General features: G+C 43.4%; 2 protein-coding genes across 5 annotated transcripts in view; one reads left to right on the forward strand and one right to left on the reverse strand.

Annotated features, from left to right (window-relative positions):
* PUS7L (pseudouridine synthase 7 like) overlaps positions 1 to 6,793 on the reverse strand; it is a 31,380-nt gene extending 24,587 nt beyond the window's left edge. Inside the window, exons 1-3 of the mRNA XM_030215997.1 lie at positions 6,624 to 6,793; positions 3,541 to 4,464; positions 889 to 1,048 (exon numbers count right to left, since the gene is read on the reverse strand). Of these exons, the coding sequence (XP_030071857.1) occupies positions 889 to 1,048; positions 3,541 to 4,450 (1,070 nt within the window). The 5' untranslated portion in view covers positions 4,451 to 4,464; positions 6,624 to 6,793. The remainder of the gene's footprint in view (positions 1 to 888; positions 1,049 to 3,540; positions 4,465 to 6,623) is intronic.
* Positions 6,794 to 6,939: 146 nt separating this feature from the next.
* Positions 6,940 to 16,974, forward strand: part of IRAK4 (interleukin 1 receptor associated kinase 4) — a 47,149-nt gene continuing 37,114 nt past the window's right edge. The window contains exons 1-2 of one of the 4 annotated variants that reach the window (XM_030215998.1): positions 6,940 to 7,056; positions 8,855 to 9,024. In XM_030215998.1, coding sequence (XP_030071858.1) covers positions 8,864 to 9,024 — 161 coding nt within the window. In that variant the 5' untranslated portion in view covers positions 6,940 to 7,056; positions 8,855 to 8,863. The other 3 variants (XM_030216000.1, XM_030215999.1, XM_030216001.1) reach the window with 3 other exon arrangements.

Genomic DNA, 16,974 nt, shown 5'->3' on the forward strand with positions numbered 1-16,974 from the left:
GAAGACGCGTTTTGACTCTGGAAATGTGGTTTGCCTTTCTGTTAATTTGACTTCCTTTGTCCAAGGAAAGTCTATTAACAACTTGCTTAGGCACTTTTATTTGTGTTTTGGAAGGATTTTCTCTTTGGCTTTGTTAAGTGCCTTGAACTCAACTGACCCCTGACTCAGGCAAACACACGCCGAAACACGGCTGTGTCGGGTCTATTTATTAAAGGCTATTTGAACGTCCCATTCTTGAAGGTCCTTGTGTGCTTCTTTTTTACTGTCTTTGTCTGTGTACCCTTGGGACTCTCTCTTCGCTACCTAACCTATTTTACAATGGCAAGTAGGTGCTTTTTGGACTTCTCCCATAGACATCCTGTTATAAAAACAGACCTTCAGGGGATAATTCTATAAGGAGCTGTGTAGCTTTAGGCAGCACGTATACACATAAATGCTAGTATTCTAGTTTTTCAAGTGAATAATCAAACATAAATGGCAACAATCTGGTTACCTGCTGTTCCGTAAGCGTATGTCTATTTTCAATAGCACATACTTGGCAGGTGGGCATTCACATGAGCAGAGCATGGATGGAGCACTTACATGTATAAATTATAGAATACTATAATTTATGCACATATCTCCCCAATCTAGATGCAAGCATTTACGCCAGCTATAGGGTTAGTGTTACTGCTTGCGCTTAAAAAGATACATGTGTATATACCTGGTTACGCTATTATTCTTTAAAGAAAAGCACCAAATAAGGTGCCTCAATCAGATTGCCCTCTACCTGTGCAAATGGATAGGTATTTAAGTTGGTGTGATGCACAGACTATGAATTGTTGCTGGAAGGCATAAATTATCTACAGATACATTTAAAAGACCTGGTTAAATTTAATATTCAGCTACCTCGTCGGGGTTACTTTCTTGACAACCATAGTTTGATACGTAATGGCCTTTTTATCTTTAACACCTGCGTAGCTGAAGTCTGAAGGAAGCACACCAAGTTCCGAGGATAAGCAGCCAATGGCTTCTAAAGTTTCCAGGTTTTCCTTTCGTAGCATAAAAGCTGCAACAAAAGTAATTCAAAGCTAAGTGTGGAAAACCACCAAATATAACTGACAGGATATACATTTTCTATTCATTAAATACTGGTGCATTTCTATAGGCAGCCTAGCTGAGGAAGAGTCATAATACCACCACAGTTCAAGTAAGGAGTAAGAATGAAGAAACTGGTGGGATGAAGTAAGGAACAACTTCAAAGTGGTGTTGGAAGGTTGGGGTGGATGATAGTCACAGTGAAAGGCATTTTTGAAAACCATTTACTCTGATGTGTAATATATACATTTCCTGAAGCAAAGAAACAACCAAGCAAGCAGCAAACAGTGAGGGAACCTCTATAGAGAAGACAGTCAAACTCAAGTGAATAGAGGTTGAAGCAAGGACCAGTCAAAGCAGGTAATGTTGCTTAGGTTACTTTGAGGGCACCAGACACACTTGACCTGACACGGGCTGTGTTTTAGAGATACAACCACCTGCCTCAGGGGTCACCAGAATTCTATCAACACACACAAAAAAAAATCATATAATAAAATAATTAAAAACAAAAACATTAAAACCACAACACCAACCACATGATGAAACAACGGACTGTGAAATGCTCTAGTGCAACACAAGAAAATATAAAAATATAAAAAGGCAGATATATACAAAGGAGAAGGAAGAAAACATATCTTTGAAAAATAAAGGTTACTCTTGTGACTGGTACATAAAGAAGGTGAGTACAGCAACTGCTTGCAAAGAAACAATCTCCATTAAACTCACTGGCTTATTCTGTATCTGTGGAAAATCTGCTGTCTATGCCATAAGACACAAGGCATACAAAAGGCAATTCTATAACTCAGCACCTACACTTATGCGCCAATTATATGGGTTGGAGGTACCACGATAGGCACTTATGTGTGCAACTGCATCCTGGAGTACCCCTTGTCAGTCAGGTTTTCAGGACATCCACAATGAATATGCATGAAAGATGCACATATAATGGAGGCAGAGTACGCAAATCAAGTTAATGCATATTCATTGTGGATGTCCTGAAAACCTGACTGGCAAGGGGTACTCTATGACCGGACTTGGGGAAACACTGCACAAGGCGCAATTCTATATGGTCAAGTCTAAATGGTATAGGGGTAGATTCCAGAAAGAGTGCCCCAATTTATGCTCTGGGACGATGTGCGCCAAGCGTAAATTCTATAATGGCAGTTATAGAATAGTAGCATATGTCCATGGTTTTGCAACTATCTTTAGGAGTGAGCAATTGAACCATATCAAAAGGCTGGTGTAAGCGCTTGCACCTAACTGTTGGCAGCTTGTTGCGTAATTTCTAGTATTCTATAACCCGTGTGTCTAACTCCTAGGCACACTCCAGACCTGCCCTTGCCCCCCCCCCCCCCATGTCTATGTCCCCCTAGAAGTGCACACAACTTCTAGAATAGTGACTAATGGTGCCAACTAGCACAAATTGATATCAATTAAAGGCAATAATTGGCTGTTATTTTTTAAGAGCCCTTTTGTATTGTGTAAGAACTTTTTGTTTTAAATGTTTTTAATTGTGTATGTGAAGCTGTAATCCGCTTACAGTTGTAAGATTGTGCTGAATAAATTTCTTAAATAAATTAAGTTGTGCACACAATTATAAATTATAAAGAACGCTGGATCTACTATTTGAACTTTAACGCCATTCGCACTGGATGCTTAAATAGAATGGATGATGCTAATGCAGCTTTGTATAGGTTGCTTCTTGTCACATGAGTCAAGTGACCTTGAAGGATAGTTAGAAAAACTCCACTGCCATGTTGTCTTTTAGAGATATCTGTAGATGAGGAATTGTGTGCTTAAAAGATATGTTCGAGTATTTTTAATTTATCTAAAGACCTTAAATTTTTTGAGAAATGATTTTCAACTGTTTTTGTTGCAGGGGACTTTCCTCGATACAGCCAGTTGGCAAAACATGAGTTCATATTGGTTGCCTGTCCTCTTTGCGTGATGATTAATTTTTCTAATTGATATAGATGAATTACTACTTGAAAGTTACAATTAAAAGATGTTATAATTGTTGTTGGACTTTATGATGAATATGGAGTTTGAGACATGTTGAAAGGAGTTTCCTCCAAGCTGCACCTCTGAAGATCCAACGCATATATCTATATAAGAGTATGTTCTAATGGGGTATTTGTGAACAGCTAAGCCTACATTTGAGTACAAAGTTTATAGAATTAAGGGGTTAGTGCATAACTGCAGGGAGGGGCATATACATAGGCAGTCCACGGGCATGCCTCCAATGTACTGGTGTAAATTATAGAATACTATCAGTTATGCGCATCACATGACCTATTTAGGCATAGCCAATGCCTGCCACTAACCCAGAGTTAAATGGTCATGCCTAAAACAATGTGCACCAATGCCAAATTATATAAGTCTTCTATAAACGAATCTTGCTACCCAGAATTGTCACACCTAAGATGAGGCACCAAGTTATAGAACTGTACCCTAAATATTTACCTGTGAATGTGTCCGACACATCTGGACAATCAGCTCTACGCTTTTTCTTGAGTGAACCACTTTTCTCTCGAAACCTTGCTGTAATTACTGTATTTTGTTGACCATGATGGTCTTCCTTGGAGAAAGATTTTGTTTCCACAAGTTTTCCAAATTTCTTACTGATAAAATGATGGACAGCTTTCCTGTGCTCTTTGCTCAGATCTGGCTTAAAAGAAAACGTTGAGTTCACTAGTTTTGCATCCAAGAATTTAAAAAAGTTTTCCACTTCTTCTTCAGACACCAATTGGCAAAGCTCTCTGTACTCAAGGTTTGGTTTAACAATGATTTCGGTGTTCCAAGTAGCAGTGAGAAGAAATGGAAAAGTCTGTTGGATGGCACTATGAATTCTAGCCCTCTGGTCTTTATCTGTAAATGATCCCAGTGAAAATTCAAGAGAGGGAGTGGCAGCCTCTATTCCAGAGCTCAACTCACTTTTTATGGAACAAGCAAATGCAGTTAATGATTCCAACAGAGGTTCTTCCAGCAAAGAGCTCAGAATATCAGTTTTCTCAGGCCCACACTCATCATCAACTTCCTCCACAGTGTCTATATCAACAGTTATATCCTGCTCTGGAGGATCTGTTTTGTTGACAAATCCGCTGAAATTCGTAAAATGTTTCTCTTCTAAATAAGACTCCCGAGGAACTGTTTTCTGCTTCTTATGCTGACATGACCTTTTTTGCTCCTCAGGTGATTCACTGAATTCGATGAAGGAATCAATAATGCTTTCTGTGACCAACTGTTCAGACATATCAATTTCTGTTACTACGAAGTCACTTGGGCTATTTTTTATAGTACCACAAAAGCCTATATGATCATTGAGATAGGCAAGAGAATAAATACAGCCTGGACTGTGAACGTCCTCTTCCATTTTGAAATTATAGTCTGTAAAAGAAATAGGAATACAGCATTTGTCAAAGAAATAACTCATGTGGAAGTTCAGTCATCAATCATTGCAGTGCAAAATACCCTACTTTCATCAAGGGGCAACTTTATGCATCTTCAATGATACAATATCAACTAATTTTGCATATTTCCTAAAAGCATTCAGACTGCAAGAAAATAACAGAAACAGATGATTACTTCAAAAGCCTTGTGTAACATTAACTACACATGTAGATTAATACATAACATAACTACACATGTAGATTACATATATTTTAAATTTTGGAATGTTGCTATTTACATGTGCTGATGTCCCAGAATGCTTAGGTTACTCCAAACAATTTTAAGGGCAATTCTATAAAGGCACATTTAAATTAAGATGCCAATATTTACAGAATACATATGCATTGGATTGGCACCCATAATTGGTAAACATGCATTTAAAGTGCTAGGTGCTAATCTGTAAACAACCCAAGCAGGTCGCTTGGAGAAGATTCTATATATGACGCCTAAAAAGCCGCACAGTAAACATTTCCGCCTAGATTTAGGCACAGTATATAGAATAAGCCTAGATGGAAATCACAGCAACTAGAACTATGCACCTCCATTTACACCAATGAAAATGTGGTGTAAATCCGATCGCGTAGATTTACATGCACTGGGCCATGTTCTATAACAACGTGTGTAAATTTTGCATCGCCCACAAAATGTCCATTTCCCCGGCCATAACCACACCCCTTTTTGGCTGCACTCATTAGAATTTAGGCACACTGCATTACAGAATACAAATGCTATTAACAACCCCGGCTTGTTAAGACAATTAAGTTACGCGTATTGTTATACAATAAGCCTGGATATCGGCACAGATCTCTAGGCACACTATATAGAATCTGAGGGTTAGCATGCAACTGCAAGTAGACCATCCCTGTGGGCAGAGCATGGGCATGTCTTGGGTGTTCTGCCTAGCGATGAATGTAACCTACAGAATACTATGGGTTGTGTGCGCTGCAAGGCACACTTAAGCACGGCAACTTACACCTGCCATTGACATGGCATAGTCACACTTAAGACATTTATTTGGCTTTATTTACCACCTTTTTAAAGGAATTCACTCAAGGTTCCATTCTGAGGATCCATTCCTTCAGAAGGTTCAGAAGGAATGGATCCTCAGGAGCTTAACCGAGATTGGATAGCAGAGCCGGTAGTGGAAGGCGGGGCTAGTGCTGGGCAGACTTATACGGTCTGTGCCAGAGCCGGTGGTGGGAGGCAGGACTGGAGGTTGGGAGGCAGGGATAGTGCTGGGCAGATTTATACGGTCTGTGCCAGAGCCGGTGGTGGGAGGCGGGACTGGAGGTTGGGAGGCAGGGATAGTGCTGGGCAGACTTATACAGTCTGTGCCAGAGCCGGTGGTTGGGAGGCGGGGATAGTGCTGGGCAGACTTATACGGTCTGTGCCCTGAAGAGCACAGGTATAAATCAAAGTAGGGTATACACAAAAACTAGAACACATGAGTTGTCTTGTTGGGCAGACTGGATGGACCGTGCAGGTCTTTTTTCTGCCGTCATCTACTATGTTACTATGTAAGGCAGTGCACAGTATATTGGCGCACCTGCCGCACCAAGGCCACTTTGTGCTACTGTTCAACAATGAGTTACGCATGTCCTAATGCCATTATAGAATTGGCTCTACGTGTGCTCGTGACACCTATAGTTTGGTGCAACTTTATAGAATTGCCACCTATATGTATTGCTCCCAATTTACAATGGGAATACACATATACTCTAAAAGAATTCCCCGTCAGTTTTTGCAGCTCTCCCATGTCACGCATAAGTTTCAGCTCTGCCCAAAACAAGTGATTGAAGGGGCAACTTAAGTTTGCCTTTTGGGGCTTTACTCAATTGGCTGCACTTCTAAGTAAAACTGTCAGAAATATGGTTCTTATATATATAATGGTCGGCAATTATACATGGAAGTAATAAACATTAGAGCTTACACATAGAAACCGCCCAGTGATGCTAGTATGCTACTTTCCATCAACTACATACAACCAATTAAAAGCAGTTACCAATAAGAGCAGTCACTACAACCATACACACTTCCCACTTCTAATTTCAGCACCAACGTTACATCATTTCCCCGAAATGCACCCCATACATTACCTCACTTCCTGCGAGCCGATCAGTGGCGTAGCTAGGTGGGGCGCGACCCCCTTTGAAGAGATGCGCCAATGCCTGCAGTGCCAATAGCCTTCTCTCTCTCTGCCTCCTCCCCCCTCCAGCGCGAGTCCTGCCTCTTCCGCCCGCTGTCTCCCATCTGCGTGGTCGATAGTCTTTAAAGCCCTAAGGCGTTCTCCCTCCGACACCGGCGATTCACATAGCCAACCTTCTGCCAGCGTCGGGACCTCTCATTCAGACGCCTCCCACCTCCCCAAAGACAGGAAGTTGCATTAGAGGAGACGGGACGCGCCTGAGGAGGAGACAGAGGTTCCGCCGAGTAGCTGGCAAAAGGCTGGCTATGTGAATCGCCGGTGTCGGAGGGAGAACGCCTCAGGGCTTTAAAAACGAGAGAGCGGGCGGAGGGACAATACTCGGAGTAGGTGCAAGACTCGCGCGGGAGAGGAGGGGGGAGAGAAAGCTATTGGCACTGCACTGTTTGCTTCTCTGCGCCCCACCTACCTACGCCACTGATACGGCACTCCACCATTCACCCTCCTGACTTAAGGCTGAAGTGGCACAATTAAATGTGTACATTTATGCTTGCTATTAATATGGTATAAGTGAGCACGGCTTGATGCAGATTTATAGTAGTATACTATAACAGCTTCTGAGCTCAAATGCTGTTACAGAATTAGCACTCAATGCACCGTATCTACGTACCCAGTTATAGAATTGTTTCCTATGTGCCCTGGATTTAAGGGTGATGTCAAATGTTATTTTCCAGCCTTGTCCTCGTGCCCCCCCCCCCCCCCCCCCATGCCCACCTCAGAGAGTGTGCATCTCGTATTGAGTTTGGAACAGGATTGAGGTGATCAGCTTCCCTTATTAGGGGTTTAATTGTATAAGTGGCAGGCTGATGCTCAAGCTAGAGGCGATTAGCGCCGAACAAGCGCTGCCATTAGTGAGTGTACAATGCTCTGAGGGCTCTAGCATGGGAGACAATGTGAGTGCCAAACATTAGCACAAATAGCATGCAAATGTCAAACGGATGTTAATGAGGCCATTTCCTGTTCCCTCCCAATGCTGGGAGAACAGTGCACAAAACAAAACCACTGAAAACCTAACACTAGCTTAGAGCAGGCATTAAGGTGTTTGGAGACAGGATCTTTCACTTTTCTTTCTTTAAAATTTGATTGTTTTGATTTCTTTTGGAAGTGAAGAAAGCCTGTGCAAGCCTGTAAGCGCCGGTGCTAAGAAATAAATGTACGCGAGTCTGAGCAAACCTGAAAGTGAAAGCACACATTGGCGCCTGTGCCCTGTGCTTAAATATAAGCCTTCTAAGTAAAAAAATTGAAAAACATATTTAAAGGCGTAGAAAACAGGTGCTAATATGTGGCTCACTTTTGGGTTTGACTGGCACCTGCTTTCCACCCCTCCCCTTGCTTTCGCTTTTACAGTGCAAATATAATTATGAATACCATTTCTTTTGCCAGCCATATAGCTGGTGTAAATGTTCGCACCTAGATGCTAAAAATAAGTGAGTAACTTGGAGTACTGCCCACTCTCCATCCATATGTACGCCCACCTGGAGTGGAGGAATAGCCTAGCGGTTAGTCAGTAGGCTTTGATCCTGGTGAACTGGGTTTGATTCCCACTGCAGCTCCTTGTGACTCTGGGCAAGTCACTTAGCTTTCAGTTGCCCCAGGCGCAAATTAAGTTCCTGCATATAATATGTAAACCACTTTGATTGTAACCACAGAAAGGCAGTATATCAAGTCCCATCCTCTTTCTCTTTTCCTTAAGATATGTATGTATTTACAGAACAACGTGTAGCCAGACTTCTGGCAATTACACCTATATGTGCACACATATATGTGTATACGCTGGTATTCTAGTTATTTTTGTGCGTATTTGCTACATAAATGTTAGTTCCTTCTTCATAGAATTATCCCCTTTGTGACTGATTTATGAAGGCTTTCCCCCTATTTTGTAAACGAGGAAAGCTTAGAAATTTGGTATATCTAACACAATGTGAGCAATTTCATAGCCACCAAGTACAGCAGACTTGACCATGTTGACAGAAAACGCATGGAGATCTATTTAGTTTGTTTCTTTTTGAAGGAAATAGCCTGATTTAGATTATTTTATTTTCCCTTTTGAAAATAAATCTGTAGCGTGAAATGATTAAAGATGCAGGCGCCTCTGACTACATTAATCTGTGTTTGTTATTTTAGGAACTCAAGATGAGCAAATCCATAACTCCTTCTACATATGTCCGCTGCCTTAACTTTGGGATTTTGCGGCAGCTGGCAGACTTCCTTGATCCTCAGGAAGGATGGAAGAAAATAGCAGTAGATATAAAAAAGCCTTCAGGTGAGGATCGATACAACCAGTTTCATATAAGGTAAGAAAATGATCTGCAAACAAGAAGTATATATGAACGAATAGATGATGCAAGCATAAATTACATTATCTATAGCTTGTTAATCATTTTCTTAGAGTTAAATTAAGAACAAGACTGTTCAAATGGTTGTGAAAATTGTATAATCTGGGAAATGAATGAAATCTAATACTTCATATTAAAAAAAGAAAAGTGTCCAATTTTATTTCCTTATTGTTTGCTCCAGACTATTCCTGATGAGTGGGTATATGCACTCCAGCCAGCAGAGAGAGACTGAGGAAAGTACTGACTAGTGACACGGTATAAGGAGTTGTGGAACCCCGACCTACTCAATATTTTTCAGTCTCCCAGCAGAGGTAGATGGTTTTCTGTGCAGCCCTGCTTTCAGTTTTGGTGGGTGCACCTGTTTGGCCCCATTAAAAAAAAAAAAGATAAGTTAAACTAAAAGGAGAGAAGTGCAAAGAAAGGAACACTGGTCTGAGGCCTTTGGGTCCCTGCAACTCAGGGGGTGTGCACTCAGTATTTGGGTCCCTCACCCCCCCCCCCTCCCCCTGCCCTCCGTTTGGAGAGTGTTGTGCCTCGGCCTCCTCCTTTACATTGCCTGAGAGGGGTTCTTAGAGTGCTGGCCTTTGAGTAGAAAAAAAAAAGAACCAAACTGGCAGAGCTCAAAGAAAATAAGAGGAAAACAGAGTACTAGTTTGCAGCACCAGGCCTTCTGGGTAGGGGTTTAATAGTTCAGTGGGAAGCTTCTGGCTGGACACTGTCAGTGCAGTTGTTTTGATTCTGTATTTGTGAGGAGGCAGCTCAGGAGGGCATTTCAGTCCAGTAGCACATCTCTCTGGAGGTGCCTATTTCGGGGAAGGCCTCTTGACAGAGCAAGGAGGTTGTTGCTTAGGAGGCAGGCCCAGGGCCATGTGGTTCAGCTGATATGAATTTGGTGGGAGCATCCACTATTTTTAACACGGGAGCTGAGAACCTGTCTTTGGGGGAAGAGCCGCTGATACTTATGAGGTATGATGCCTCAGCGGTCTCTTCTTTCTCCCTTGAATTATTCCTGTTATTATACCAGGCCTTCTGTTTGAAGAGAGGCCTGGTGGTGGAGCCTTTGGGAGGGTGGCTTCTGGGGCCAAGAATGAGGCCCTCTGGGGTCAGAGCCACTGCTGGAAGACGGTCTAGACAGGGATGTGGACCCTCTGTAGGAGTCCTCTGAGGTTCCTCTGGGAGAGGATCCCTGTTTGCTTTCTAAGGTTTTACAGGCTATGAAGTTGTTGGAGGATCCACCACCTTTGACTAGGAAGGGCAAACCTCTCTTGAAAGGGGTTCACTGGCCACCCCAGACTTCCCTACCATAAGTATTTGAGGGAAGTGGTAGAGGCTGAGTGACAGTCTCCTGATTCACCTTTGGTATTTGTCAGGCCATGGCTAGTCTTTATCAGCTTCCTATGTCGGATTGCTAGTCCTTTAGGTTGACTAAGGTAGATGCTTTGGTTACTGCGGTCACCAAAAAGACAGCCATTTTAGTGGAAAGTGGGGCGGCCCTTAAGGATCCACAGGATCGCAGGATGGAAGCCCCCTTGAAGAGATCCCTTGAGGTTTCCGTTTTGGTGTTGCAGGCGGCCATTTGTGGTGGTTACGTGACTTGGACCTGTTTTAGGTGGGCTGAACGGTTGCCCAGTTTTCCAGCTTCATTCTTGTTGCAGTCACCTTCGGATGTCATCAATTTGGAATTGGGTATGGCGTTTTTGGCAGATGCCTTTTATGATTTGTTCCATGCTTCTGCGAAAAGTCTGGCTCCAGTGGTGGCCAAAAGGCGTTCCTATGGCTTCAGAATTAGTCAGTGGATGTGGCACCCAAGGTGCATTTGAGTCAGCTTCTCTTCAAAGGCAAGTTGCTTTTTGGAGAAGAGTTGGAGAAGTTGGTTAAAAGTTTAGGGGATTCTAAGGTTCCAGAGAATAGGTCCTGGGTAGCTGCCCGATTGTCGAGTCAGGGACGCCTTCGGGAGCTTTGGAAGTATCAGCCCGGTAGAGGGGGCTGTTCCGCAGTGGAGTTGTGACTGGAATAGGGGACAGTCTTTAGTCCTTTCAAGGTGGCCGACGAGGGGGTTGTGACTGTGGCCAAGGAGGTGCTGGAGTTTCCTGTTCCTCGCAATGTGTTACTGATGAGACAGATTGCGACAGATGACGTCACTGTCGCAATCTGTTACTGGCAATGTCGATGGTCCAAAGACACCTGGACCCACCTTTGGTAAAACTGCTGCAATCTGTCACTGATGAGAATGACCAAAAGATGTCTTTGGACCAGTGGGTCCACAACATCGTCAAGAATGGTTACACACTGGAGTGTCGTCTTCCTCTTCCAGACACCTTCCTGATATCGTTGCAAATCCCGTCAAGGCAGAAGCCGTCCGTCAGACCCTGGAGAGTCTCTCAACTTTTTGGGAGGTGGTTCCTGTCCCCCCCCCCCCCCCCCCAGATGAGAGAGGTTTTGGCATGTATTCCATTTACTTTGTAGTACCCAAGAAGGAGGGTTCCTTTCTTCCAATTTTGGACCTCAAGCGGGTGAATCGAGCATTGTGCGTCTTGTCTTTTCGTATGAAAACCCTTCGATCAGTCATCGTGGTGATGCAAAAGGGTGAATTTCTGATGTTGCTGGATCTTTGAGAAGTGTACTTTTACATTCCGATTCTCCCAGAGAACCAGAGGTTGTTATCGCTTAGTGGTTCTGGGAGGGTACTACCAGTTTTGGGCTCTGCCCTTCGGTCTAGCCATGGCGCCGAGAACCTTCTCCAAGATGATGATAATGGTGGCGGCATTTCTCCAGCAGGAGGGTATTCTGGTGCATCCTTGCCTGGATGACTGGTTGATTCAAGCAAAGTCGGTTGAGGAGAGCTCTGCGGCCATATCTTAAGTGGTTCATCTGCTTCCACATCTGGGATGGATAGTGAATTTGGACAAGAGTTCTCTGTCTCCAAGCCAGTTATACTAACATAAAGCTTCTTTTACAAATCTGTGCGGCAAATGAGAGGAAGCCCATAGGAATTGAATGAACGTCCTCTCATTTACCACACCGAGAATCTGTAGTGCAGTTTAGTTTAAAAAAAAAAAAAAAAGGCCCATAGTAACATAGTAGATGATTTTATTTATTTATTTATTTATTTTTATTTGTTTCATTTGTATCCCACATTTTCCCACCTATTTGTAACCACTTGTAACCACTCCCCCACATTAATTGATTTGCTTGCTTTATTTTTGTCTATTAGATTGTAAGCTCTTTGAGCAGGGACTGTCTTCTATGTTTGTGCAGCGCTGCGTACGCTTTGTAGCGCTATAGAAATGCTAAATAGTAGTAGTAGTAGTATTTGTAGGCTCAATGTGGCTTACATAATACCATAAAGGCATTTGCCTAGTCCGGTAGAAAAACAAATACGAGGTGATAAGGTCGATTGTAGATACATGTGGTTAGGTACGATGAGGATAGAGGAGAGGAAGGTTAAATAGTGTCCATTATTATGGGGAGTGAGGAGAGGAGATTATGTAGTGTCCAATACGATCTTTGGTTTTGCTGTGTTGCATTGATGGCAGATAAAGACCTGTATGGTCCATCCAGTTTACCCATCTCCTCCATTTTTTCCCCTTTAGTCATGCTGCTTTCAGCCAACTTTATTAAGTATTTAAAACCAAGCCTTCTGCAGCATTTTACCAGGCCCCTTTCTTGTATAGGGAATTTGTCTCAGAGCTTCCCTTGGTATGCTGTCTATATTTTAAGACAAATTACAGGCATAGGCAAAGCCCTCCTAACTTGATCAAAATTATTTTGCACATTAATGAACTGCAAGGCAAATCATTCCAATTTCATTCTACATTCAGAGTTACTTCTACCATCCATAATTCCATTAGATCAAAAAAGCCGAATACAGAGTGAAGGGAAAAAAAATCTGTATACCTACTTTTTCCAAATAATGGCTGTAGAAATCAAAAGAAAAAAAGTTTCTACCCTCTTCAAAGAATTCACTGCAATTAACTCATGGTAAATGTTTTTTTTTCAGACATGCTTTATCCTGGGGCATTAATCTAATTTCTTTGCCCTTTCTTGGAGATTTATGTACCTAATAGTATTTTCAGGAATACCACAATGAATTGATTTTAGACCTGTATTTTTTGAAAACCTAGTGTAGGTATCACATCATATATATTCAATGTGGATATCCTGAAAACCTAACAATTTTAGGAGCACCTTCAAGAGAGGTAGGAACACATTGCATTCTGCATGCTAGAAATCCTATGCTGGAGTGCCAGGAGGGTGTGTTTTCCTGGGGTGAGGGTTCTGAAGATCCGGTCGCAGATTTGTCGACTTCTAAGCTCCAGATATCCATCAGCCTGGGAGATTATTCAGGTTCTGGATTCCATGGTGGTCGCTAGAGGTCGTTCCTTGGGCATGGGCACACATGAGGTCTCTTCAGGCGACTCTGTTGGCATGCTGGTTGCCTGAGTCAGATCCTCTTTCTTGCAGGATCCTGCTTCAGCAATCTGTATGGCACAGCCTTCAGTGGTGGCTGGTATGGTGCCACCTGATTCGAGGCATGCCCCTGGACTCTTCGGACTGGGTATTGATGACTACGGATGCCAGCCTGTCCGGGTGGGGAGCTCATTGTCACGGTTAAATGGCTCAGGGGTTCTGGATGGTGGAGGAGTCTTGGTGGTTGATCAACCGTCTGGAAACCCAGGCAATGTAGCTCGCTTTGCTAGAATTTCAGCTGCTGGTACTTTTCAAGGACGTCTGGGTGTTGTCGGACAATGCAATGGCAGTTGCCTATGTCAGTGGACCCTCTTCTGATCAGGACATGGCCGCTGTTATGACCGGTTCCTTTCGGTAGCTCATGTTTTGGGCGTCGGCCATTTGGAAGTGGATTCTCAGTCCCATCTCCTGGATCCAGGGGAGAGGTGCCTGGCGCCTTTCACGTTGCAGCTCATTGCCAGTCAGTGGGGGCATCCGATCATGGACCTCATGGCCATGGCTGAGAACTGAAAGGCCCCAAGGTTTTTCTGGAGCAGAAAGGAGTCATTGCGGGCTATTGTAAGTATTTCCTGAGCCGTGGCCGCTCATAGGTCGTCTGTTTCAGTGCATTCAGGTTCACTGCAGTTGATAGTACTGGTGGGTCCCGACTGGCCACTGCATCCTTGTTATGCGAATCTGGTGCAGTTGCAGATAGGCGATCTTCATAGGCATACCACAAACATCCATCTTAAATACTAAATAATAAGACTTTACATGACCGAAACATAACTGAAATCTTATCACTTGACTCATTAACCTCTTTGCCATTAATGAATAAGCACTATCACTTCTATCTTTATGTCGAATATGGTCTCTCCATAGTCGATGACCCAAAGTATGCTACATCCCAATTTATTACTCAGGAGCCTTCATGAATTACCACAATTTATTCTTCCTTAACATGTATATGCACACGATATATATCTATATCATGATTTGTTCCACGAATGTTATGTTCCATAAATGTTACCATATATGTATACAACTTAACGCATTACCAGTTGTAATTCTGTTACCCGGAAATGGCAACCGCAAGCCACATTGAGCCTGCAAATTGGTGGGAAAATGTGGGATACAAATGCTACAAATAATAATAATAAAATAATCTTCCCCTAATGGATGATCTGCACCTTCATGGTCCCATTCGAATGCCAGGTGTGGCTTGATTCTTGCTTGACTGTTGAGCAGGCATGGTCCTGAAAGAAGGGTTATTCCTCTAGTGTCATTCATATGCTGTTGAGCTCTAGGAACTGGGTCACTTGTCTGGCTTATGTTTGAGTCTGGCATGGTGTGAGGAGAGAGAAGTAGTTCCTTTTTGAGCCTCTGTAGGTCATATCCTGGATTTTCTCCAGTGTGGTTTAGAGGAAGGGTTGTCGTTCTTCCCTTTGGGTGTACCTGGCAGTGCTGGCTTGTTTTAGGGGTCTGCTGCAGGGTCAGTCGATTACACTTCATACAAATGTTTTTTTTTGTTTTTCCGGGGGGGGGGGGGGGGGGGATCAAACATTTGAGGCCTCTTCATTCCTCCCTAGATTGAATTTGGTGTTGGCAGCCTTAGCGGAAGCACCCTTCTAGCCTTTTAAGCATGCCACTCTTTTTTTTTTTTTTGTTACATTTGTACCCCGCGCTTTCCCACTCATGGCAGGCTCAATGCAACTTACATGGGGCAATGGAGGGTTAAGTGACTTGCCCAGAGTCACAAGGAGCTGCCTGTGCCTGAAGTGGGAATCAAACTCAGTTCCACAGGACCAAAGTCCACCACCCTAACCACTAGGCCACTCCTCCACTCCACTCTTAAGGATCTTTCTCTTAAAGTGGTGTTTTTCTTGGCTATCACCTCAGCTAGGCATATTTGAGTTACAGGCCTTGTCGTGTTGGGAGCTGTTCTTGATGCTCTCAAGTTGCTTTTTAGGCTAGATGCCCACAGGGCACTGAGGTGCTATGGTAATCGAATGGCAGAATTTCGAAAGATGGACCGTCTCTTTGTGCTGTTTGTGGGGGGGGGGGGGGGGGCGCGAAAAGGAGGAGCAGCATATAAAGCCTCTATAACACACTAGATTAAGGAGACTGTTACTTTGGAGTATTTGCTGACTTGTTAAAGTGGTGCCTCTGGTGTTGAAGACCTATTTCACAAGGGCGTAGGCCTCCTCCTGGGCAGAACATTTGCTCATTCCCCTGCTAGGTATTTGCAGCGCTGTGATTCGGTTATCCCTTCATTCCATTGTCCGGCATTACAGACTGGACATCCAGACGAGGCAGGATGCTTATTTTGGGGCTTTGGTGTTGGTTTAGGGAATTTCCCATCCTCGGTGAGTACTGCTTTAGTACTTACCACTCATCAGGAATTGTCTGTAGCAGACAAGAAGGAGAAATTAGATTTTGCATTCTAATTTGCTTTCCTTAAGTCTTTCTTGACCATTCTGGTGCCCTTCCCAAGAAGGATAGGTTACCAGTAGGTGGATATTGCAGGGTGCATGAGAGTTCTGGAACTGCATTTTGTCGAGTCTCTGTTTGGTCCTTTAGAGCCTGCTGATTTCTGTGTATATATTTTTGACGCTCCCTTCTTCCCCAGGGGTTCCTTGAATGGCTACTGTTTCTGTTATTGTTGGTTCACTGTTCTATCATTATTGATTTGCTATGCGAAATACTGAGTAGGTTGGGGTTGTACAGCTGCTTATACAGTGTCACTAGTCAGTACTTTCTCAGTCTCCCCTCTACTGGTAGGAGTGCATATACCCACTAATCAGGAATGGTCTGGAGCAGACAATAAGGAAAAACAATTTGACGCTTTTTTTTTTTTTAATAAAGAAGAGTATTATATTTCATTCATTTCCTGTGAGTGAGCCGTACTCTCGAGCTGAGTGTTTCGGGCTCCGTAGAGGAGTCCTCTGTGAGGCCCAGAACCACTAAAGCAACAGGGCAGGAGATCAACTCAGTAGGGGAATTGCAGCATGCAGTGGAGGTGGCTCGAGCTCTGGAGATGGACCAGGACACAAGTAAGTCTTCAGTTTTTCTGGCTACAACTCCTGGGATAGCTGTTCCTTTGGCTTCAGCGCTGGTGAAACCTAAACTTTTTACTTTCGAGACTTTGTGGGAAGGTATATTACATTTGGAGCAATCTTTTTCAGGTCAAATTAGAACTTTGTTGTAAAAATTAGAAGTGTTTCTCAACCACAAGGCTCCATGCAAGTGGGTATAGGAGATTCCTTGTCATCAAGCAGATGAAGCCATTACGTATGGGTTGTGTCCATCAACCAGCAGGGGGAGATAGAGAGCACTCAAACTTTTCACAGTGCCTCATGGCCAGCTAGCTCCACTGCCTCTTCAGTATTCTCTATCTCCCCAAGCAGGGTGGCTGCAGCTTCTTCGAGCTCCATCAAAAATCTGCCTGGGGGTGGCTCC

This window comes from Microcaecilia unicolor, chromosome 10, assembly GCF_901765095.1.
Source record: "Microcaecilia unicolor chromosome 10, aMicUni1.1, whole genome shotgun sequence".
Lineage (NCBI taxonomy): Eukaryota > Metazoa > Chordata > Amphibia > Gymnophiona > Siphonopidae > Microcaecilia > Microcaecilia unicolor.